This window comes from Leishmania braziliensis, chromosome 36 (assembly GCF_000002845.2).
Source record: "Leishmania braziliensis MHOM/BR/75/M2904 complete genome, chromosome 36".
Taxonomy (NCBI): domain Eukaryota; phylum Euglenozoa; class Kinetoplastea; order Trypanosomatida; family Trypanosomatidae; genus Leishmania; species Leishmania braziliensis.
In genome coordinates, this window is record NC_009327.2 from 1,244,936 (window position 1) to 1,266,550 (window position 21,615).

General features: G+C 56.9%; 9 protein-coding genes across 9 annotated transcripts; all 9 read right to left on the reverse strand.

The window, feature by feature from the left end:
- Positions 1 to 499: 499 nt before the first annotated feature.
- Positions 500 to 2,935, reverse strand: LBRM_35_3310 (conserved hypothetical protein; the record flags this gene model as incomplete). Its single annotated transcript, XM_001568900.2, has 1 exon — positions 500 to 2,935. One exon carries the CDS (start codon positions 2,933 to 2,935, stop codon positions 500 to 502), a length of 2,436 nt encoding a protein of 811 aa, XP_001568950.2.
- A 2,754-nt stretch (positions 2,936 to 5,689) lies between these two features.
- Positions 5,690 to 6,340, reverse strand: LBRM_35_3320 (putative ATP synthase; the record flags this gene model as incomplete). Its single annotated transcript, XM_001568901.1, has 1 exon — positions 5,690 to 6,340. One exon carries the CDS (start codon positions 6,338 to 6,340, stop codon positions 5,690 to 5,692), a length of 651 nt encoding a protein of 216 aa, XP_001568951.1.
- A 1,755-nt stretch (positions 6,341 to 8,095) lies between these two features.
- On the reverse strand, positions 8,096 to 9,235 carry LBRM_35_3330 (conserved hypothetical protein; the record flags this gene model as incomplete). Its single annotated transcript, XM_001568902.1, has 1 exon — positions 8,096 to 9,235. The coding sequence occupies one exon, from the start codon at positions 9,233 to 9,235 to the stop codon at positions 8,096 to 8,098; it is 1,140 nt and encodes a 379-aa protein (XP_001568952.1).
- A 941-nt stretch (positions 9,236 to 10,176) lies between these two features.
- Positions 10,177 to 11,883, reverse strand: LBRM_35_3340 (conserved hypothetical protein; the record flags this gene model as incomplete). Its single annotated transcript, XM_001568903.1, has 1 exon — positions 10,177 to 11,883. One exon carries the CDS (start codon positions 11,881 to 11,883, stop codon positions 10,177 to 10,179), a length of 1,707 nt encoding a protein of 568 aa, XP_001568953.1.
- Positions 11,884 to 12,940: 1,057 nt separating this feature from the next.
- CYP10 (putative cyclophilin 10) lies at positions 12,941 to 13,543 on the reverse strand (the record flags this gene model as incomplete). The annotated part of the gene is made up of 1 exon (XM_001568904.1): positions 12,941 to 13,543. The coding sequence occupies one exon, from the start codon at positions 13,541 to 13,543 to the stop codon at positions 12,941 to 12,943; it is 603 nt and encodes a 200-aa protein (XP_001568954.1).
- A 1,094-nt stretch (positions 13,544 to 14,637) lies between these two features.
- On the reverse strand, positions 14,638 to 15,387 carry LBRM_35_3360 (conserved hypothetical protein; the record flags this gene model as incomplete). Its single annotated transcript, XM_001568905.1, has 1 exon — positions 14,638 to 15,387. The coding sequence occupies one exon, from the start codon at positions 15,385 to 15,387 to the stop codon at positions 14,638 to 14,640; it is 750 nt and encodes a 249-aa protein (XP_001568955.1).
- A 1,023-nt stretch (positions 15,388 to 16,410) lies between these two features.
- Positions 16,411 to 17,679, reverse strand: LBRM_35_3370 (putative ADP-ribosylation factor GTPase activating protein; the record flags this gene model as incomplete). Its single annotated transcript, XM_001568906.2, has 1 exon — positions 16,411 to 17,679. One exon carries the CDS (start codon positions 17,677 to 17,679, stop codon positions 16,411 to 16,413), a length of 1,269 nt encoding a protein of 422 aa, XP_001568956.2.
- An 819-nt stretch (positions 17,680 to 18,498) lies between these two features.
- Positions 18,499 to 19,503, reverse strand: LBRM_35_3380 (conserved hypothetical protein; the record flags this gene model as incomplete). Its single annotated transcript, XM_001568907.1, has 1 exon — positions 18,499 to 19,503. One exon carries the CDS (start codon positions 19,501 to 19,503, stop codon positions 18,499 to 18,501), a length of 1,005 nt encoding a protein of 334 aa, XP_001568957.1.
- Positions 19,504 to 20,260: 757 nt separating this feature from the next.
- LBRM_35_3390 (conserved hypothetical protein) lies at positions 20,261 to 21,295 on the reverse strand (the record flags this gene model as incomplete). The annotated part of the gene is made up of 1 exon (XM_001568908.1): positions 20,261 to 21,295. The coding sequence occupies one exon, from the start codon at positions 21,293 to 21,295 to the stop codon at positions 20,261 to 20,263; it is 1,035 nt and encodes a 344-aa protein (XP_001568958.1).
- Positions 21,296 to 21,615: the final 320 nt, after the last annotated feature.

The window sequence follows — 21,615 nt, forward strand, 5'->3', positions numbered from 1 at the left end:
GCGAAAGGAAGGCTGTGCAGTTGCCGCTGGCCTTGGCATGGCGGTGTGCGGATTGGTTCGCCAAAGGGCTTTGGCGAAGTCATCACAAGCTTGGCTCTCTCCTTCATTCTTGCAGAGACACGTGAGAACGCAGTGCGTGTCTGATTTGGAGCCGCTTGCCCTTCAATGCATAGACATGGGCAAAGCAAGACGAAAAGAAAAAAAGACAGCGGCAGTAGGTGTTTCCTCTCGCTTCCTTGCGTACATCGCACCGAAACACACACGCACACGCATATGGGATCAGCTGAAGAGATTGCGCCAAACCACAAAACAAAGCGATCGCGGTATATACATCATGTGTTCTATGTGACTTTTGCTTGCCCTTTCCTGGCAAGGTGGTGGCCCTTGACATCGCTGCCCGGCACGCTCACCTCTTCATTGTCCGCTGATGCCTGCATGAGGTGGTGCTGGTCGGGACGGAGGATATAACCAAAGTGTACAGCGCACAACATCGCTTCCTCTAAAGGTTATCCTCGGGTATGGGTGTGGCGGCTTCGGCGGACGTGCCATCGTCCACCTCATCGTCGACAAACTCGCCGTCGGTGGCTTTCTCCTCGTCGCCGTGCTTCTTGTCTAGCCGGTTCTCATCCTCGATGAGGCGTGCAATGTAACTGGAGAGGAAGTCCTGGAACTCATCATCGCACACGTTCTCGACGAAGTGCGCGACGAGGGTGTCGGTGCCCTGCTCGGCCACCTGCAAGCGCGCGTACCACTGACTTAGCACCATCGTGTCCTCGTTCTCATCTGTCGTGGCGAGCTCAATCACCTTGGGCAGGCCGATGATGCGCAGGATAAACTGCCCGCCCTGTGGCACGGCGGTCTTGAGCGGCGTCAGCGCATTCAGGATGAAGACGTCGTCCACGGCGAGCCCCTGGAAAGCGGCCACTGCAGTCTCGGGAATACAGTAGCAGAAGCACTCGTCCGGGTAGGCCTCGGAGGCGCTCAGAGCAAGGGCGGTGAAGGCGAGGGACTGCTGCTGCCTGAGAAGGGTGCCGTCCGACAATTCCTTCAGAAACGTCTCGCACTGCGGGACCAGGTCCTTTCCCTCCTCCGGGTCACAGGACATGAGTATCAGTGACAGCTTGCCGTACGACAGACTCTCCGAGCCCACCTTCTGGTCCGCCGCGATGCACATCATATTGATGTCGGGGTAAGGCACCCCTTGCGCCATCAGATACTCCGCCAGCGTCGGGAGGTCTGCTGTCGTCGACAGTGCCTCATGCGCCGGCGTCGTGTCGTTTGTCAGGTCCGCCATCAGTGTCGTGCTCTCGGGATAGTGAAGCGGCAACGCCGCTACCGTGTTCCACACGTGCATCTCTTCCTCCGTCACCGTTATCCAGCGATCTGTGAAGATCTGGTTGATGACGGACTCGTCTTGGTTGCCGGTGGTGTTGACAGTGTCGGCCGGCAGCGCAGACGACGGCGCTTCGTCAGGGTCTTCGTCGCTGCCGTCGTCCAGCTCCGTGGTATCCATACCCGGCTGCGGTGTTGGGTATGGCGCGCGGGTATCGTCCAGCATCTCCCCCTGCTGATTGTCATCGTTCTCAGTCGCACCAGATGATGCCTGCGTGTCGACCTCTCTCTGAGGTTCATCAGCCGGCGTGCCCAAAGCCTCCTCCACATCACTCTCGTGGTGCTCTTTTGCAGGCAGGCTTAGTGACGACGTGGGGGACTCTACAGCTGTCGCAGTCTGCTGCTCCGGCAGCTCCTCGTATGGGTTGTCAGGCTCATTGCCCTCGGGCTGCTGCGCCGCTTGCTCCTCCACCGGGTAAGCCTCTACGGGTTCGTCAAGCTCATGGGTGTCTCTGCCTGCCTCATCCGCCTCCGCCGCATCGACGGTGGGCGGCTCGACAGCAGGCTCTTCGCCGGATCCATCCGTGGCGGGCTTGGGCAGCTCCTCATTGTACGACACCTCGGTGGCATCATCCTCAGTGGGAAAGGTCCCCTGCACTACATCTGCGTCTACTTCAGTCCCAACGACCTCAGTCTCTTTGCCGTCAGCCCCTGCCTCCTTCACCGCCTCATTGGATTCAACGGCCGACAGACTTTGAAGTGACGCCCGCGGTTCATCGTCCGCAGCTTTTTCCCCTGATTCACTAACCTGTGGCTCTTTCTCCGGCGGCAGCAGCGGTGCAGCTGGCGTTGCTGTGGCTATCGCTCGCTTTTCTGTAATGATAGTCAAAATGGCATCCTTCACGCTTCCGCTATCACCGACAAAGGACTGCAGGTGGGCGGCCGTCACTGTGGGCCCACTGGCGCCCTGCACCTTGGCCGTGATATCGGCCAAATCCGTCTCCGACAGCTCCGCCGCCGAGGCGCCGAGCAGCGCCTGCACCGCGCGCACGAACTCGCTCACAGCCACCTCGCTCTCGGAGAGCGAGAAGTGCGATTCCCAAAAGTGTAGCGCATCAGCGTTCATGATGTACTCGGAGGCGGCGTTCTGCTGCTTGCACAGGTTATGTACGATACGGCAGATCTTTGGGGTGTCGATACCCTCCAGCTGGGCTCGCATCTTCCCTTCCTTGTAGAAGGCAAAGAACGGCTTCGAGTGATTCTGGCGCTGTTCCAGAATCCCTTTCCAGAAGCCGACAAGAGTATCCTTGGAGACTTCCATCCCCTTCTGCCGAGGACGATGGACCTTCACCTCATCTGGGTCGTTGAGGCTCGCCAGCACCGCATTGCACTCCACTGCGAAGAACCGAAGGTGAACCAGGTCGCCGGCGTCGGTAAAGAGACGGCGGAAGGTGTCACTGAGTGCCTTGCAGTGACCCCACTCCGCGTTGTACACATCCAGCACTACCACACCGTGTTGCGCCTGTGAGAGCTGCAGCTCATCTTCCAGCTGTGAGGCCTTGGTTATGTTCTTCACCACATCCTTGTGCACTTGTGTCTGCATCTTTCTCGCGGTGCGTGCTTGCAGGATTCCTTATGGCTTGCGTGCGTGTAAAAGAATTTGTTGTCCGTGAGTGCTACAATGAAGAGCCGAGCCGATCCCAGCGCTGACGGGAGGGAAGGTGGGCAAACGAAAAATGGAAGGAGAAAAGAGTAGCGATGCGGGGTGTGGGACCCACGATGACAGCACACCGAGAAGAAGTCGCGCTCTCTCAGACAAGCACGCCTATGACCTTATAAGTGAGTGACACGTGAAAGCGAGAAAATGGGGGGGGCTAAAGAGAGGCACGCGCAATTGATTCGCACCTATCAACAGTTCTGGTGGCGCTCGATGTGTGTGTGTGTGTGGGGGGGGGGATGAAAGAGGAGGCAAGGGGGAACATACAGAGGACGAGAGTGTGTGTGTGGGGCAGAGCGAATGCAACGCACGCCCTCTTTCTTCTTTATCATGCACGGCTTTTCAACAGCGCTTTGGTTCATGGTGCGATTTACTCTGTAAATGGCCACCCATGCCCACAAGCGCTGAGGCACACGAGAGAGGGAGGAGGAGGAGGAGGAGGAGGAGGGGGGGCTACATTGCACGCTGATGCTGAGTCCGGCACCACCCCGTATAGACCACTGGGCTGCGGTTTCGAAGGGTTGCTGCTTGTGCACCTCCCCCTACACAGAAGGGCATGAGGATGGATATGAGAGAGAAAAAAATACAAATACGAACGCGTGTGGCGTGCTCGCTGAGGCGTGTGCGAAACGGCTTAGAAGATACACACACCCACACACAGACATGAGGGCCAGTGTTCATGTACATGCTGCGCGGAAGAAACGAGGGGGAGGGGGGGGGGAAGTGATGTTGAGGAGGGCGCTACCCACTTTCAGATATAACCACACTCTCCAAATTGCGAGAGAGAGAGAGAGAGAAGGGGTGAGGAAGGCGGATGCGGAGGCACTCCAAAGAAGAGAAAAAATCAGAAGCAGAATACTAGTAGTATACCGGTACTCCAAAGTGACAGATATGTAACGTGGCTTCCTGCGCTCCATCTGAAGCTTATACAACGACGGCTAGTCGCTTGCCACATCGACTGCAATAGGTGGCTGATGCACGTGCTGCTTTGGCGCCACAGTGTGCACACGTCACTGGGGCGGTGCCCGTGACGTGGGCCTGGATGGGTGGGAGAGTTACCGCCTCGTGAGAGGTGCGGACAGGCGACAAAGTCGGCGACGTACTAACGACGGAGCGCGGTCGAGCTCGTGGAGTCCCTGTTGGCGGTGTGGAGGAAGTGCGCGGGGTGCAGGACACGCGAAGCGAGGGGAGTAACTCGGGTGAGACACTCACAAAGTTGTCGCAGGACTGATCTCCACCCTCATTATCTGCGAGAGCAAACATCGTGGGTGGAGCGTGACGGTGGAACGGCCGCGGTGACGTGAGCGGCGGTGTTGACGGCTTCGCAGGCCTTTGCGCAACAGAGTGTGGTGCGCAGTCAGTCAGTTGCTCTACATGGGATACATCTCGGTCGTACGATTCTTCTTTAGCTATCCGTGTCTTTGAGGCCGAGGCGCTGCGACTATGAGGTAGATGCTCCTCCTTCGTCGTTGTGTTCCACAGCGTTTGTAGCTCGCTCAGTCGCGACCGCAGCGCAGACACGGTGACAATGTCATGTTGAGTGACTTCCATTAGGATGAATCATAGACTACCGCGGCAGACACACGTCGTTCAGTGCAGCAGTGTGGCTTCCTTCTCCACCGTCGAAGTCTCTGTCTATATAGAGAAAGGGAAACACACAAACAACAACGCAAGGGTGAGGGACAGAGGGTCACACAGGTGAGACATGCGATGAACGAAGGTGGATGGAAGGGGGGATGAACGTGGACGGAGGAGCAGCTCTCTTTTTGTTCCTAGTGGCCGGGTGCTGTCATGACGGCGAATCACTACTACCACCAGCATTTCCCTTGCGTCTTCTTGTCTTCTGCACCCTCGGGGTTACAAAGTGAGACGCAAGGCATCGCGCTCCATGATGGGCGCTGCACTGTGAATGTTTCTTGAGAACATGCGCCCACACCTACGCACATCCTCCTTGAGATCTACCTCCGCGGCATGAGAGAGAGAGAGCGACGGCGGGGGCGGCGGAGGGAATGTTGCTTTACCATTGACTTCCTTCCCCTTCTGTCAGAGAGGGACGCGGTGGGTGTCACAGAGCACATTTTCTCTCTGGGCTTTCTGTCCACAGCACCGGCGTGGCATCATCATCATCCACTCAGCCGAAACAACAACGGCTCTTTCATCCCTACCACACACGAACACATAAACGAAATATAGAAGCGTACCGTACAGCACCCGCGTCATCGGACAACAAACCCCGATTTGAGGGGAAGAAGGACGAGGACCAGTGAGAGGAGAAGGGGAGGGTCAAGAGCCAGCGCGGGAGGGTGTAATAGACAGGAAATTGCCTTTGTTCAGTCCAGCAAACAAGAGTGCGCACAGCAGCAGTGGGGTTGGTAGTGTAGGGGACGGAAAGAGAGTTGACAATAATTTTGGCTTCGTGGAGAGGGAGTGGGCACCTCTTGAGGCTGTCTTAGAGGCCCCGGAGAAGAACGACCGATCCTATCGGCATCCGGTTTCCCCTTTTTACACTACTTCCTTCACACCCGCGCATCTCGTCGTCTCGTTTCGGGTCATCGCTTCTGTGCCTGTTGGACTGAAGCCGTGTGCACCCCCCACCCCTTGTATCTCCCTCGCGTGAGACGGTCATCGTAGTCTCTGCCGTTATATCGAGGCATTGGGGTTGAAGAGGTAGTAGCGCACCGTGGGCAGATGTTCATTGAAGCATGCCTTGGTGCGGTAGGCGAACGTGTTGTTGCACACGACGCGGCCGTCGGTTGACTTCACCACTACGCCGCCCCACGCCTCGGCCGTGCTGAGGTAGCACTTGTTCACCTGAATCGAGATGGTGGCGCCAGTCTTTTCCTTGTACCACCGCTCCAGCATCGGAATTTCGCACTCGATCTCGGCCTCGTCCTCTTTGCGGCACTGGATGACGGCGTCCGTGCGGATGGACATGAGCGACTGGCGGATGAGACTTACCAGCATCGGATTGTATTGGGAAGGGTTTTTCACCATGGCCACAATCCTCTGGCGCATCTGCTCGAGCAGATGTTCCACGATCGTCACCCGCTCCTTTATGACCCGCATGCGCTGCAGCTTTGAGTAGTTGGCACGGGCCACGCGGCGGTCCACGTCAACCTGCTTGAGCTTCTTTTCCGCCATGACGCGGATCTTCGTCTTCTCCGCCTCGACCAGGCGCATCTTCTCCACGTCATACTCTTCCTGCGCCGCCGCCTCGAGCTCCTCGACCTTCTCTTGAGCCTCTCGCTCAATGAAGTCGATCATCGACTGAATTTGGCGTGCCTCGCTCATGGTGGCGGATTAGACGAACAGGTGTTGAATTTATAAGTGAAAGAGGAGGTACGGTAAGGAGGAGGAGGGGGGGGGGAGGGGAGGGCAGAGATGCACAGATGCAACGGGGGACGGACCGGCTTTGTTGCGAGGGTGTGGAGTGACCGATGGGGGAGGAGGGGGGGGAGAGAGAGAGCAATCAAGGCGTAAATCACAAGGCAATGCACACGTCTGTCTGTGTGTGTGTGTGTGGATGGTTTAGACGATAGTTGGTGATGTATCTTTTGAAGGTGTACGTGTGTGCGTAGACGTTTGTGTCGAAGCAAGAGGGAAGGGAGCGAGGGGAAGGGGGGGAGGAGGGAGGGACAACCAAAAAAGCAGCCAAACGGGAGGATGAGGTGGCAGCAAGTGAGTGGCACGGGAAAGGTGCTTATCTGGGCGACTGAGGGAATCACAACGACAGAAACGACACATGAGAAGGCGGTGTAAGGGCCCACCATACGCGACAAATAGACTCAAAGAATGTCCCATGAGCAGCCACAGCAATAGACGGTGGAGGTGCGGCGTTTTCTCGAATCCCCCGGCGTTCCGTCTCGTTCTCTCTTGAGTAATGCGGTAAAGGATTTAAGAGTAAGCAAAGGCAAACCTGTGGTCACCGTCAGAGTCACACCCACACTTACACAAACGCAAGCACGTACGCGCGCATTGTTTCGGTCAGCGTGCATATGAAAAAAAAGGAAAACGACGTGGCCTCGTCACGACACTGTCGCTTCCGAACTTGTCATGGACTGGCGGCACTGTGCCCACATCATCATAAGCAGTAGCGGGGTGGTGACTGGTAGAACATGGCTGCGCCACAGCCGGAAGCGCATGCTATGCACCGACACCAACATCGCATAAAAGGCCCACCCGCTGAACACCATCAGCAGACTGCTGGATGGAACCGTGCGAAAGGGCGCCATGGCGGCCCCGGAGGTGGCACCCAGAATGAGGAGATAGTTGTGAAATGTCGTGAACCAGCGAATTCCTTCCCCACAGGAGAAGACGACGAAGAAGCACATGCACCAGCTGGCCACCGCGTACACCCAGAATAGTGCCTCGAGAAGTGCAAAGAACATCGCGTGGCGCTCTACTACCGTTCTGCTTCTGCTTATCAAGTCCAGGGCGTGAGAGCCCGCGTATAGAGGGGGGGGGTGGGAGGGGGGAGGAAGACGAGGATGAGCCACATCACACGCCAGAGAGACATGGTTGTGGTGGGGTATTACATGGTTGATGAGTGGGGGAGACACGTCCCGCACACACGCACGAAGGCGCAGGTGTGGGTAAAAGAGAGGGAAAAAGGAGGGTACGTAGCAGAAAGAGGAGAGCGTTGGCAAGCGCATGTCACTTAACCACAGTCCTGTTCTTCAGAGAGAGAGAGAGAGAGCACGAGAGGGAAAGAGGGGCGGTGGTGCAGCAGGGCAAGATGGGGTTGGGGTGCTTTGAGTAGTCCATCACTCGTGCACCGCATTGTGTTCACGTTGTCTTTTGTTCACACGGGAGTGTGCGGCACTGGGCGCACATTTTTTGTTTGTATTTGTTGGCGTTGCGCTTCGCTCCTCTCTTCCGCCTCAGCAATAGACGCTGCCTTACAGTGCCGAGTAGAGCGTTACCGATATTTTGACCAGCGCCAAGGGCTCTCGCGCTACTTGGAAGGCACTAGCTGGCCGATAAACAATAGCATTGGGGGGAGGGCACCCGGAGATCAGATCAGATGAGCGCACCATCATCGCCCTGCTAGGTGTCCTGCACCGTGCGATCTGCCTGCTCCAGACACATGCGCTGAATAAAACTTCCGCGACCCTTTTTGCTGCTGCTTGTGTACTTGGCGAGGATGCTTCTTCGCTGCTTCACACCGCTGCGCCAGAACATGCGAAGCGTCTCCAAGGCGGCCTTCTCAATCATTTCAGAGGGGAACTGCTGTAGCACATGACGACCAACAAAACGCGGGCGGTGTGCAGGGGATGGATCTGCAGTCTCTTGAGGGAAGGGCAGCACGACCCCACTGAGGGGGAGCGCGCCTGTACTGCTCACGGGCACATGCCGATGTGCTGCAAAGAAGCCCTCAAGGCTGTGGCGCAGCGGCTCGGCGTCCTCCTCCAGGTGAAGAAGATCTTCCTCGTTGATGTCGGTGTCCACCATGGCGATCGCCGCGCCCTTCGGCAGCGCATTCATCGAGGAGGCGTTGATGATAGAGAGGGACGAGGTGGCGGCGCTACCAGACAGGGGAGGCGGAGGGGGTGGCGCGGGAGTGGCCGCTGGCGTTGCACCCTCAAGGCGCTGAATGTCCTCCTCCAGAAAGGTGCGCGAGAAGCAGAAGTACTTGCGCACAACCGCATCCCAGAAACTCTTCTTCGTCGCCTTGTCCACGACTCTCTGCTGGAAGACCGCCGCGAGCACAGGAATTTGGCGCAGCACGTCGTTCTCCATTTGCTCGGTAATGGGTAGCAGCTGAAATGTTTCTCGGTCGACGAGGGTCTCCAGCGCGTCGAAGGCCTGCTCCACTCCACGCTGACCCGCGGCGTTCATGATCTCCTTGAGCTCCTCTTTATCCAGGACCCCGACCTCGACGGCAGCGTCGCAGATAGTGGAGACTACCCATTCGTCGTTCGACAGCGCCTGTTCCGCTTCTTGGGCGCGAACGATAGACTCAATGAACCCTTCTCTGTCCTGCAGAGACTCAAACTTCAGCACGTAGGAGTTGCCGTCCGTCACCAGCTTGGCAGTCGTGCCATCCTTGCGAGACCGCAACAGCTGGGTCACGTTGTGTGCCGCTACAAGAAGCGGGTCCTTGACCACTGTGGCATAGAGGAATGTAATGAGGCCCCCCTTTATCTGCACTGAGCAGTCCTCGCTATTTACCAGCACGCGCACCATGGAGGCTGTGCGCCGCGTGCGGATGCACTCTTTTAGAGGGCGGTGGTAGTGATTGATGGGAGAGGAGCAAGCGAAAGTGGCAAGGAGACACATAGAGGGAGAAGCAGCCACTCAGATGGGAAAGAGAGAGTCATGCAGCTGCGCCACATTGAAGACGCGCCACTTGAGGGACAGAGGCGTCATGGAACTCTTGTGAGCGTTGTCATCACAAGATAGCTTCACGTGTTGCAGGGTCTAAAAGGGATGGTCGGGGAGGTTGACGCCTTGTTTAACCGAAGGGGGTTCGTTGTTGTCCTGATCATCCCTAGCGAGTGTGTTACGGGGGGAGGGGTTGGAGTTGTGATGAGATTGGTTACAGTTGGAGCACCCTTGTTTTTTCATTCCTTCTTTTTTGTGTGTGTGTGTGTGTCACTTGACTTCAAGAGGTGTGAATGAGAGAAGAGGGGGCGAAGCCGCAAGGACAACAAAGGAAGAAGAAGCAAACCTACACCCCCCCATACACACACCCGTGTGTGTGTGCCTCATAACACGGTATGTACATGACTTGCGCGAAAGTGACTGAATAGTTGGAGGAGAGGTGCGAGCAGACACTCACGCACTTGCACAGAACAAACAGCAGATATACTGGTATGCATCGTGGAGGAGACAACAGAGAGAGAGAAAAAAAACAAAGCGAAAGGAAAAGGGAGGACAACCGTGAAACCAAAAAAAGTGAACATGCGAGGAGGAGTCACGTCGTGTGCGTGTGTGTGTGTGTGAGGGGGGGGGGGAGGGGGGAGGGCGACGGATGCACTCGCAGAGAAGGCACCAAAGAGAGCACAGCGGAGGAAACACGCAAAGCCCCAAGAGAAAAACAGAAGACGAAAGCGTCCGCCCGCATCGGCAACGCGCCCACTCCCCCCTACAGGCATCTCCCCTCTGTGTCCATCGCTGGCAAGACTTTACATGTCGGTGGACACAGCGAAGTCTTTCACGCCTCGTAGACCGCATTGGATCAGCAGGCGTCTCACAGCCTCTCGGTTGTGCGTGTCCAGCACCAGCGAGTCTGGAAGCCGAACCGTCTCGGTTGGCTTGTCGTCGTACATCACAGTGAGGAGGCGGTGCGGCACACCCGACAGATAGGCAGAGGTGGCGGGAATAGCCCACGACTGCAGCAGTAGTTTGCAGAAGCGCTCATCAGATTTCTCCGCGGGCGAAACATCCGCGTAGTATTCGGCAAACTCGTCAAGAGTGACGGTGCCGATTTTGCATCCCACACGTCCTGGCCAGCAACTCTCAAAGTCGCGTACGGCCTCCGCGCGTTGAATGACGCCGTCAACTACATCCGGGATTGTGGCGGCGTTGAGGCAGAAAAGGCTGTGCATGTCCTTGAACTCAACAGATCCCCGTCCCTCAATGCTCAGCTGCTGGTACGCATAGATGACTGCCTGCATGCGGACCAGCGGCATCGTGCCACGCAACTCGGCCAGAATATCCTGCGCGCACACAACGTTGTCACCAGCTGTATCGAAGCGCTTCATGAGTACGTCCGTTTCCATGGGACTCAGCCAGACACCAAGTCCGGCAATCGCCCTGCGAAGCGCGTTGCGGTCAAGGAAGCGACGTTGCCGCTGCTCGTTGCATGCCACACCGAGGGCGATGGACAGGGAGCGGAAGCCAATGCGCCCACCAATCACAAGGGCACCCTGGCGAATGCGCTCCACCAACGCCGCCACCCCGCTATCTGTTGTCATTGTGAGTATGGTCGTTGACCTACTACTGGGCTTTGAGGTCGTTCTTGGCTTCATTAGCGCTGGATCGGCGTCGCCCCCACCAGAGAAGTAGAAGACGTTCTCCGGCTTCACCACGACGGCACCCCGAGAGCGAGAGTAGTAGTCGGTGGTGTATCCACATGTGACGGCATATTCCATGCCGTACGACGTGCCCACGTGCTCACCGTTGCAGGCGAGAGGCAGATTTGTGAGGGAGTGCAGCAGCACCACGCCATCGCCAACCTTCACAGGGGAACCAAAGTGCACATCGTCGCGCACCGTGCCGGCGCAGCTCACTACAAACACGTTATCTGCGCAGGCGTTGAGAGCGGCCACGGCGTACTGCACCTCTGACGAGCGAAGGCCGGATGATCGGGAGGACTGCACGTACAGGAATCCCTCTGCGCTTGCGTTTTCGTTCGCAAGGCGAATTCGCTGGCCATAGTGCAATACACTTGGGTTGCTGCGGTTGTAGCTGTGGTTGTGCTCGTCTTTGCACCGTAGCAGAGTCCAGGTGGAGCGCACCTGCGGGCCAGAGGCCGAGGACCCCGAAAGAGCGTACTGCTGCGACTGGGAGGAAGCCCCCCCACCAGTCCCCAGGTCTAACGCCAGAGCAGCTTGTGTTTTCTGGTTTATCACCCAATACGGCTGCCCTATGCGTACATCATCTCCCTTGACTGCGACAACGGTGGTCGGCTCTGCTAGCTGACTCGCGAGCATCGAACGCGCTACTGCGTTTGTTGCCGTCTTCTCGGGGTGCTCCGCTGCGGCGTGCCGTTGCGCCTTGTACAGCTTCAGTTGATCTTCGCGCATGGCGATGTCCTCGAACCAGTTGCCCACCAGCACCCCAGGGGAGTACTTCTGAACGTTGGAGTGAGCCATGGTAAAGTCCGCCATAGGAAAACAGTAACGCCAGAGGCGGGAAAATGTGTTCGCCTGCTCCGTTGTGGGAAGGGAGAAGGGAGCTGCAAAAAAAAAAAACGAAATCAGTGAAGCAAACAGAAGACTTTGCAGCGATCTATCTCGTGCTCGAGTGCGCGTGCCTTTGCGTGCGTGCTCGCTCTACACAGGCGGTTTGCGACGTACACGCCCCACCGACACACAGAGGCGCACCAGTTTGGCACACCAAAAAAAAAAGGGGAGGAGAGAGAGGGAGGGGAAAGAGGGAGAAGCGAGTGTTGGGCGCATACCGTTCGTACACACACACACACTCAGAGAGAAAAGCAGGGGTGTCTCTCAACAACGCCAGTGCATCGCTAGTGCTCTTTCTCTCCCCGTCTTCTCGAAATCTGTCGACATTGACGTTTTCGTTGTATGTGGACAGCTGGAGAAGAGACGGAAGAGGCCAAGCGGTGCAGAGTGAGGCATCTCTGCCGAAGTGAAAGGAGGATCGTGGGAGGCAGCTGTCACAGGACGGGAGAAGAGGACGACATGGGGTGGAGTTGAGCCAGCAACAGATGACCCTGATGGTGGTGTGCGGTGGGTAACATTCCACCAGACGTGCACACACCCTGTACTGCTCTTGAGAGGAGTGGGTAGACTTCCACTGCCGCTGGTGCTGTTGCCACCTTTAGATGGGACATGCGCTTCGCCGGGGACGTTCGTCGACCGCACGCCAGCCTCATTTCTGAGTACGTAAACGCTTGTGAGCCACATGATGGAGAGGAAAAGGAGAGGAGCCGAACAAACCATAGCACAGCAGCGACAGCCAGCAAGCAGTTCACTCGAACACACAGGGAGAGGAAGAGTACAGGGCGTACTCTTCGCGACCCACTCCTAGAGACCTGTGGAGGAGTCGCTCCAGACTGCCTTGCCTTGGTTCCCATGCGCCATCTTCGAACCTCGTGAGTAGAGCAGAAAAAGACCGACATCCACAACAGCGATGCTCTTCAGCGCCTGCGCCTCCCCTAACGGGTGGTTCATTCTCTTCTTCGAGCGGCCCGCGTGTGTTCTTTTAGAGCTTCCCGCAGTCAACCACTACAACCCGCTCCACTGGCTCGCCAGTGACCGTTAGCGGGATGGCCTCGATGGCCTTCACCACGGCCCATCCGTCCACGACACGGCCGAAGCAGATGCACGTGCCGTTGAGGTGCGGCGCCTTGTCCGCCGTCAGGATAAAAAACTGCGACCCATTCAAGTGTGGTGCACTCACAGCGGTGCCTAAGAGACCCATTCGATCAAACTTGGACGCTTTCACTTCTTCCGGCGCGTCGAAGAATTCACCGTAGATGGAAAGCTGACCCGTGCCTTGACCAGAGACGATATCACCGCCTTGCACAAGATAGCCTTTGCAGACGCGGTGCACCGTCGTGTTTCGGTACGTCAGCTGCGGCAGAAACTGGTATCGAAAGGATGGCTCACCGATCCCATCGATGCTGGACACCCGCGGCAGCACATTTTCACCGGTGCATAACTTCAGGAAGTTCTCTGAGGCAACTGGGCACTTCTTCATAAAGAGTTCGAAAGACACACGCTGCGGATCCTGCCTGCCAATTGTGATGTCCATGAAGGCGTGCCGCGACGCAGTGGACCGGCTAATGACCGATCGAGTAAACATCGTCGTCGCTCACTCTGCCAAGCGCGAGGTGACAACGCAGAGCATACGAGCCAACCCGCACCAATGTATACGGTATAGAATAAGTTGGGGGAAGAAAAGGGAGTCGATAGAGGAGGGGGGGGGTAGTCGTAGACGAACGACATAGCTAGGACGTACACATGCGCGTACACAAACGCGAGAGTGGCAAAGAGGAGATGTGATGATGACGGTGGCTGGTGCTGAGGGAGGCCGAAGGAGGAGGGAGGCGGAGACGAAGAAGAGGCGAGCGAGAGACTCGCAAAACGGTTGCGCTGCAGCGACTTCATGGGTGTTTCTCAAATAATAATAAAAAGAAAGAACAGCGCGCCAGACTGTTCTTGTTTGATCCCATGCTCGGTTTTGAGGTTCGTCTCGCCCTAATCCCCCCCACCGGCACACCCAAACACGTACAGACGCAGACATGCATCGCTGCGTAGGTGTGACGATGTGAGGCTGCTGGGACGGGAAAAAGGCGTTCGCACCATAACGATCGTTCCTATGGCATCTATTTTCCTTTGAAAGAACATCGATACAGTGCAACCGCATCTCTCGAGGTTTCTCTTTAAAGGTGCGACCCGCATGTACGGATTTGTGCGTGGCGGAAGCAAAGCAAAACTGATCGAAGAAACGGTGAAAAACAGCAAGAGAACACGCAACAGCTGCCATGGGCGATGCTATTACTCCAATTTATAATCGTATATGTGTGTCTACGAACAACTCCCCCTTCACGGAGGAACGATTTGCTTGCTTCTATGGATGTGGGGTTGGTGATGGTGGTGGTGCAAAGAAAAAATCTCGCAGCACGACTGTGCAAGCTCAGCACGTATCATGCATGCGCCCACGCGGCAGGGGACCCCGGCCGACGGCGAGGGGGATGGTCGAGGGCGAGATGAGGTACTGCAGTTAGTGACTTTCTAGCATGGCACGTTAAGTGTTGTGTGTACGAGTCTCGACAGCCGCGACAGCAACGATACCCAAAACGCCCACTGTTAAGGCTCTATGAGTGTGCAGGGTGCATTAGGTGCAGTAAAGGAGTGCAGAGAGAAAAAAATAAGAGAAGCAGTGCCTTATCGTCTTCAGAGCACCTCGACCGGGTACAGCCCCGCTTCCCTCTCTATCGTGGAAACGGGGAGGCCGTCCTGCAGGAGCCGCTCGACTGCAGCGTCGTCAGCGCTGAAGAGGTCCCAGCCCGGCTCGCCCAGCACTTCCCGCCAGTTGTCCCACTCGCAGTACTCGTTGGCGATGAGGCAGTGCTGCGGCCGCAGAGCGGCCACGTCGCTGCTGCGCAACCGTTGAAGCTCGGCAATGGTGTGCGCGTACACTGGAAACGCCGGCGACGCGTCGTTCAGCTTCCAGCCAATCAGATGGTTTGTGTGCAGCAGCAGTGGCATCGGCCTCTCTACGGATCGAAATTGCGGAGACGACGAGCGCGCTTCGGTGGCCACGGGAGGTATCATAGCAAAGCCGCGCCGCTGGAGGTAAGAAGCTAGAAGACGAGTCTTCCGTGAGCACGGGGCAGGCGCCGGCGATGATTCGGCGGCAGGCAGACCAGTCCACGATACCCGGTTGCCCTGCCTAAGGGTCACTCCTGCAATCCCGCTCGGCCGCTTGGCGAGGAGTATTACATGCGATGGATTGCAGGACTTTCGCATGAGCCGCGGCATCGCCGTCACCTGCACCGCCTTGGCGGCAGACCCGAAGGACGTCGATGCTGGCAGCACTAGACACGATGGCGACGAGAAGGCTGTCGCTGCGCTGTGACGGAGATGATGATGGCTGAGCTGAAGAAGGGACTTTATGGCCCACTGGGTGTCAACAGAGGCCATTTTATCGAGGTTGCTGTGAATCCTCTCTTCCTGATGACGGTGTTGCAAGTAGTGGCTCTATGGTGAGAGAAAAAAAAACAAGAGAGATCGCTGGGCAACCGTGCCGCTTGCACTTTCGACAGCGTTGTGAGAGAAATGATTTTATGCAAGAGAGAAGAAGCGAGGGCTAGAGGCGTGTTTGTGCGTGTATGTGTGAAAAAACCACTGCTACGTTAGGCGCGTCAAGAGCCGCCTTCTATCCATCAGCCGCCGCAGCAGAAAGAAGAGCAAATTGTCTTGGCAGGGTAAAAGAAAAAAAGGCGCACCACTGTATCCATATAGAGAGAGAGAAAGGGCCGAAGACTCCTATGGGCGTGCGCCTCACGTTGTCCTGCTGAGTGAATCAGAGAGCGATGAGTAGCTGCTGTTGTGAGGGAGAAGCGAGAGAAGTACGAGAGCAGTTTTTCTGAAGTGAGACCACAGGGTGAATGCAGGTGCATGTATGGAGGGTCTCTGCGACTCGTCACAGCACCATGGATGAGTGAACGACTGACACACATCCCATCCTTTGGTGCCAATGGTAAGGGAGAGAGGGTTTTGAGAGCAGCTGTGATCATGAAGCAACTACTCATCCCACTCTTGTGCACAGTTGCCCACACTGACCGCACTCCAGCAGAGGACTTAAAAGGGAAAAAAAAGCACGAGAAATTCGCACGCATGACACAGAGAGGTTGTTCATGACTGAAGCTGACTCAGCCTTTCTCCGGTTGTTGCTGAACGTGGCTGTGCTTTGAGGTCCTGCAGCGATTCGTGCCAACAGAGACACGCACAAGCACTCACGCGCGCAAACTGGAAAGGCAATAAGAAATGAGAGAAAGAGAGCGAGGCGACTGGTTCTGTTCACGACCTCTCCACCCCTCTGCCTGCGACTGGAAAGCCACGTTGCCATACCGACGCCCGTAGATAAGCCCGAGTGCATGCCTGCCGGCATAGCCCCGCATTCTACCAGGCTTTCCTTCCCTCGAACAGAGGGGTGACTCACGGTCACTTCGACTGGGAGTTCTGCGATCTGTCATTCTGCTGCTTCGTAACTGACAAGACGACAATGCGATTAATGTTCGAGCTTGGTGACGCACTGGAGAAGGAGGGTGCACTCCACCCTTCCTGCTGAGGCGGCGGATTGCTTGAAAAAGGTGATGGCTGGTAGGCCTGGGGTGCGGCACCGGACGCGGAGGGGTAGACGGTGGTGCTTGGTGTGACGCTGTTGAGGTTGTGGTTGTGTGACTGAGCGGGCGCAGAGTACGGGGCCGCTGCCCCAGAAGTGCTGAACACGATCATATCCTGCTGTGGCTGTTGCTGCTGGTAAGGCAGTTGTGAGGACTGTAGCGGAGGCGGTGTCATTATGTTGCTCGGAGGACCTTGAGTGAAGTTGCACCTGGTGCCATGAACAGGGAAGTCCATCGACTGCTGCTGTTGTTGTGGTTTCTGTGGATAAAGGGCGCTATATCCGCCTGCTGGCTGCACCACTGGTGGCGGCACTCCGGCAAACAGGTCACCTACGATACTGGTCACTGTTGCGGGCTGGTGCCGTGCTGGCGGAATAGGGGCGTGTGACGCAGTCATTGGTGATGCTGTGGCTACTGCAGCATGTGCTGTAGGTTGAGGCTCCGACGGAGATTGTACAGGTGCTGCGAAAAGGCAATCGAAGATGTCGTCTTGCGGTGGCCGCACGGATGGGGCCGGGGCACTCGATGTTGGTGGTGCTGCTGCTGAACTAGGTGGCGCGGGAGCCGTCGCAGCAGAGACGGGTCCGGGCTGAGCCGTGGGCACCTCTCGAGCTGGTGCGAGGGAGAACGCCGTAGGTCTCGTCATGGACAAGGGCGGTGGCACCTGTGAAGGTGGCTCATTTGGGTGATCCCACAACTTTTGCAAGGCAGAGAACTCCTGCGCATTCCAACACCGCCGCTCTTCAAAAATGCTGCGCACATGGGTTTTCAGCGCTATCACATCACCGGGGCGGGGGAGCTGATCGCGAAAGGTGCTGAGCCACACATTGCGGGCTCGGTCATTGCCGGAAACAGCGAAACGAGCGATCTCGTCGTCCGTAAATTCACTCATTGTGATTCCCTTTACTTTGTGCTGGAAGGAGCGGTGCACAGCGCTGCAGCCGGAGCACACAAGAATGCCGAAATCCGACACCACGTAGAGAGGACCTCGCATGCCGCAATCAAAGCAGCTCTTGTTGCCTCCAATTTGGCTGAGTTTCCGCAGCGCCTCTTTGTGCCGCTCCGACTTGCGCTGCCGAATGTTCATCTTTGTTTCTAAAAAAAGGCAGCGTGAGCTTTTTTTCGTTTTAGCGCTGCGTGTGCAAGTCCACTGCCCTACTAAAATCGTGGCAGGGCTGTAGTGAGCAACGTCAAGGGACTGGAAGGTATGGCCTGTGCGAGGGTGTCGGATGTGATAATCGCCTTGTCCTTTGCTTTGGTGCCCACGCCTTCCTGAGTAGACCAGCGATGCTGATCGGCGAAGGCATGCATAGAGGCTGTTGTACGAGGTGAGGGGGGAGGGGAGAGGTAAGGATGGGGGCAGATGTGCGTGCCTGTTGTTCTTGTGGATACGGAGCGCGAGAGGCGGCAAAGCGGCACGTAATGCGCGGTGAAGAGATCTACAACGCCACAGGAGACAGAGATAGCCCTCCTCGCGAGCACAGCAGCGTGCGGCACCCCCGTGGGGGTTGTGTCTAGATGTGGAGCTCGAGCATATGCAAGCATGACTCGTTTCCACGAAAAGACGGGGTTGCCGAGAACGTGCGGGTTAGGAAACGTGCCACATGAGAGAAAAAATGCGTACGACATCAACAGGAAACTGCAATCATCCACGGGCTTCCCCCGACTTTCAATGCAGCGGTGTTCAAAACATCTGCTCCTCCCTCCCCCTCCCCCAGGTAGTGTGGTAGCTTCGGTAGTTGCACGCATGCATACCGCCGGATGAGACGCAGGAGGCAAAGAAGTTGAATAGTTCCCTTTCGCTCTTCTCCCTTCAGAGTGCACTGAATTACGCCCACCCGGAGGAAGAACAACAAAGGGGAGCGCACCATTACAGTGTGTGTGTGTGTGACAGCTGCTCCCCAACTCAGTGAACTGCAGCAGCAGTAGGGTGAGCGGATGAGGAGGGCAGCGTTGCGGGCCCAAAAACGGCGGTGCTCACCCTTTCCTCCTCTCTGGTGAGCACACGCCAGTGAGGACTCGGGCTCTTTTTTACCCACTGAAAGTCGTCCACTTTGATGTAGTTTCGCTCCGTCCGTGCTGTATCTTCGATTTCGCCGACGCGGCGCACCCACTCCATGTGTGTGGGGTACGCCTTCCCATCCTCGGTGCACGAGCTCAGCAAGCCTGCCCAGCACTGATAGGGCCCGAATCGCATGGCATCACATGTCTCAATGATTGGAGTAGAGGCGCACCACGCGTAGAGGTCCAGGTTCATGCAGCCCTTCAGTCGTAACTGATGGCAGGCAACGTAGACGCGACAGTTGGTGCACGCTGATAGGAAGACGGACCCGGCGATGGGAAGGCAATAGATGGTGCAATTCATGCAGTCCCTGATGAAGACGCCCTTCGAATGGTTGATGAAGAGGTCGGTATCCGTGGATGGTCCGTAGACGTTGCCAAAGCCGTTGGTGCTGTTAACCGTCTCTGCGACCGTCACAGCAGCCATCGCAGTCGGTTCATTCGTGCCGGATGTACCAGTCGGGCATAAGGAGCGGATGGTGGACTCGGCATCAGGCGTCGGTTTCGCCTTGGCGCGCGAGGAGAACTTGAACTTTTTTGGCGCTACGCTGCTGCTCTTTTCATCTACGAGTTGCTGCAGACGAGCGAGAATCATGTTTGCCTTCGCCATCTCGTGCGCAGTAAGAGAGATGCTGTTGGCCGTGTCCTGCACCAGTGTCCGCAATGCGTCGAGGCGCTGCTGCGACTCCGTCACGTTGCCTTCCTGAAGGAGCTGGGTGACCTGCGCTTCCAGCAGCTCGGCCTCCGACTCGTATTGCTGGCGCTGCACCGTGATGACCGCAGTTTCCTTGGAACGCTGTCGCCGCTGCTCCTCGCGCCCCTGGCGCAGCTGTAGGAACTTCTCCTCCATTGCGCTGTAGCTCTTGCCCGGCGTAGATGTCGTTTAGAGACGAAAAAAGTGTCGCAGCCCTTTGGAGAAGTTGGTAGCCGGTAGCGCTGCTCCCTCACCCGCACGACCGTTCCTGGAGAGAAATGTGTGATGGAGCGAAGGAGCGAGGGCTTAGAAATGTGGAGGTCCGTAGGGCACAACAAAGAAAGGGCAGAGGAAACGAGAACGAGATATACACGCACAGGATGAGTGTCACCATCGGCATCGATGCCTCTGTGCATGCGGGTCCAGACACTGGAAAGGAAAGGGGGAGGGAGACGCGTCTCGTGGAAAGAGAGGTGTGTGGCGAAACATTGGTGCCCCCCCCCTTCCACGTAAGCAGGCTTGGACAAAACGGATGCTAGCCAACATGCTTCAGGTTGTGCATGTGCATGTGTGTTCATTGTGTGATACCAGCCGCTGTACAAGAGACGGTTCCGAGTCGGACCTCGTTGTAGCGACGATGGGCCAAGGCAAACAAAGAGGAATCCCTAACACTGCGATTAAGTTTGAAAGCACACCAGAGAAGGTGAAGGGGGAGAGAGAGAGAGGGTCATCACGGTACACCAAATCACCGGAAGGATAGGAAAGCCCTGTCTACAGCCGCGCTTCCTCATCCGACCAAGGTGGTTGATGCTCGTTTTCGTCTTTCTCCTTCGCCATGTGTGCGTCTTTATTCTTACTGCTGCAGGAACTTCTCCTTTTCGTACCTGGCGTACCCTTTCTCCTCTCCCAAGATCTACTTGGTCGCCTTCAGGTGCTTGGCAAAGATGGCTCGCAACTTCTCCTCATCCAGCTTTTTGCCGAGCACCAACGCGCGTGTGCAGCCGAACGGCACACTCTGCCCCACCATCGGAGTTACGTCAAAGAGGTCGCCAATGCTCTGGAGCTGCAGGAGGCCGTATTCCCCATTCTCGTAGCACCATATCGCAGCCTTGCACCGCACCACCTCGAAGCCGTACTCTTCGCATCGGTACAGGAGGTCAGTAGCAATGGCGTGCACGTCGCGGTGCGAGCTGACGGCGAGGCCGCGCTCTGCGTCAAAGAACTCCAGTGACACCGCACTGATGGAGGAGGGATGGTTATCGTGAAGATGCACCAGCTCGGTTGCCGCGCGGGTTGTGTCGATGAACAGAATGTCTCGTAGGTTGGGTACGCGTGAGTGATCGCTCTGAATGACAGCGGCCACAGGGTTGATCTTCCGCACCGCCGCGAGAGCCGCCTTTTGCTGCGCTGCAGAGGCAATGTCGCACTTGTTCAGCAAAACTTTGTCAGCCATCAGGATCTGCCGCTCCGCCTCCTGCATCACGTCTTCGTCGTGCAGGTATCGGCAGATGTTCACCGAGTCGACTAGGGTCACGATGCCGGACAGGTACAGGTAGCCGCAGAGCGGCGCATCTTGCCAGAACATTGCCGCGATCGGCCCAGGATCCGCAAGACCGGACGTTTCCACAAGAATCAGATCGAACGTGCCTTTGCGCTCCATCAAGGACTCGAGGGCCTTGACCGTCTGCGTCTGGGCGGTGCAGCACATGCACCCATTCTTCAGCTCCAGCCACTCATCGTCCGGCTTCTCGGAGCTCTTTAGCGTTAGACCCTTCTCGATGGCCCTGCCAAACTCGAACTCGTTCACAATGACGGCAATACGCATTGTATGATCCGCCGACAGGACGTAGTGCAACAGCGTCGTCTTGCCACTGCCGAGAAACCCTGTGAGGATGGTCACCGGGACACGGGCCGAGATCAGTTCCGGGCATTCCTCATCGCTACTCATCCTCGTCTAGAGGAAGAGAGGAGGAGGTGAGATGAAAAGTGCGGGCAACCCCCTGACAAACACCCAAGCGAAAGGCACTTCTAAAAAAGTGTCAGTGTGGACTCGCCGCTTTTTGACATGCGCGCACGTGAATGCGGCAGGGGAGATTTGGGAGACAAAAGAGAACGGAGTAAGACTGGTACATATAGCTGGCCAGACAACCCACGGAGCCGGGTGACTGCGTGTCCTCGCTGACCTCCATCGCAGCAGCAGCAGCGTAGCTGCTGTGTTTGCTCTTCCTTGTGCTGAGACTCACGGGGTGTTTTTTTTTTTTTAAACGA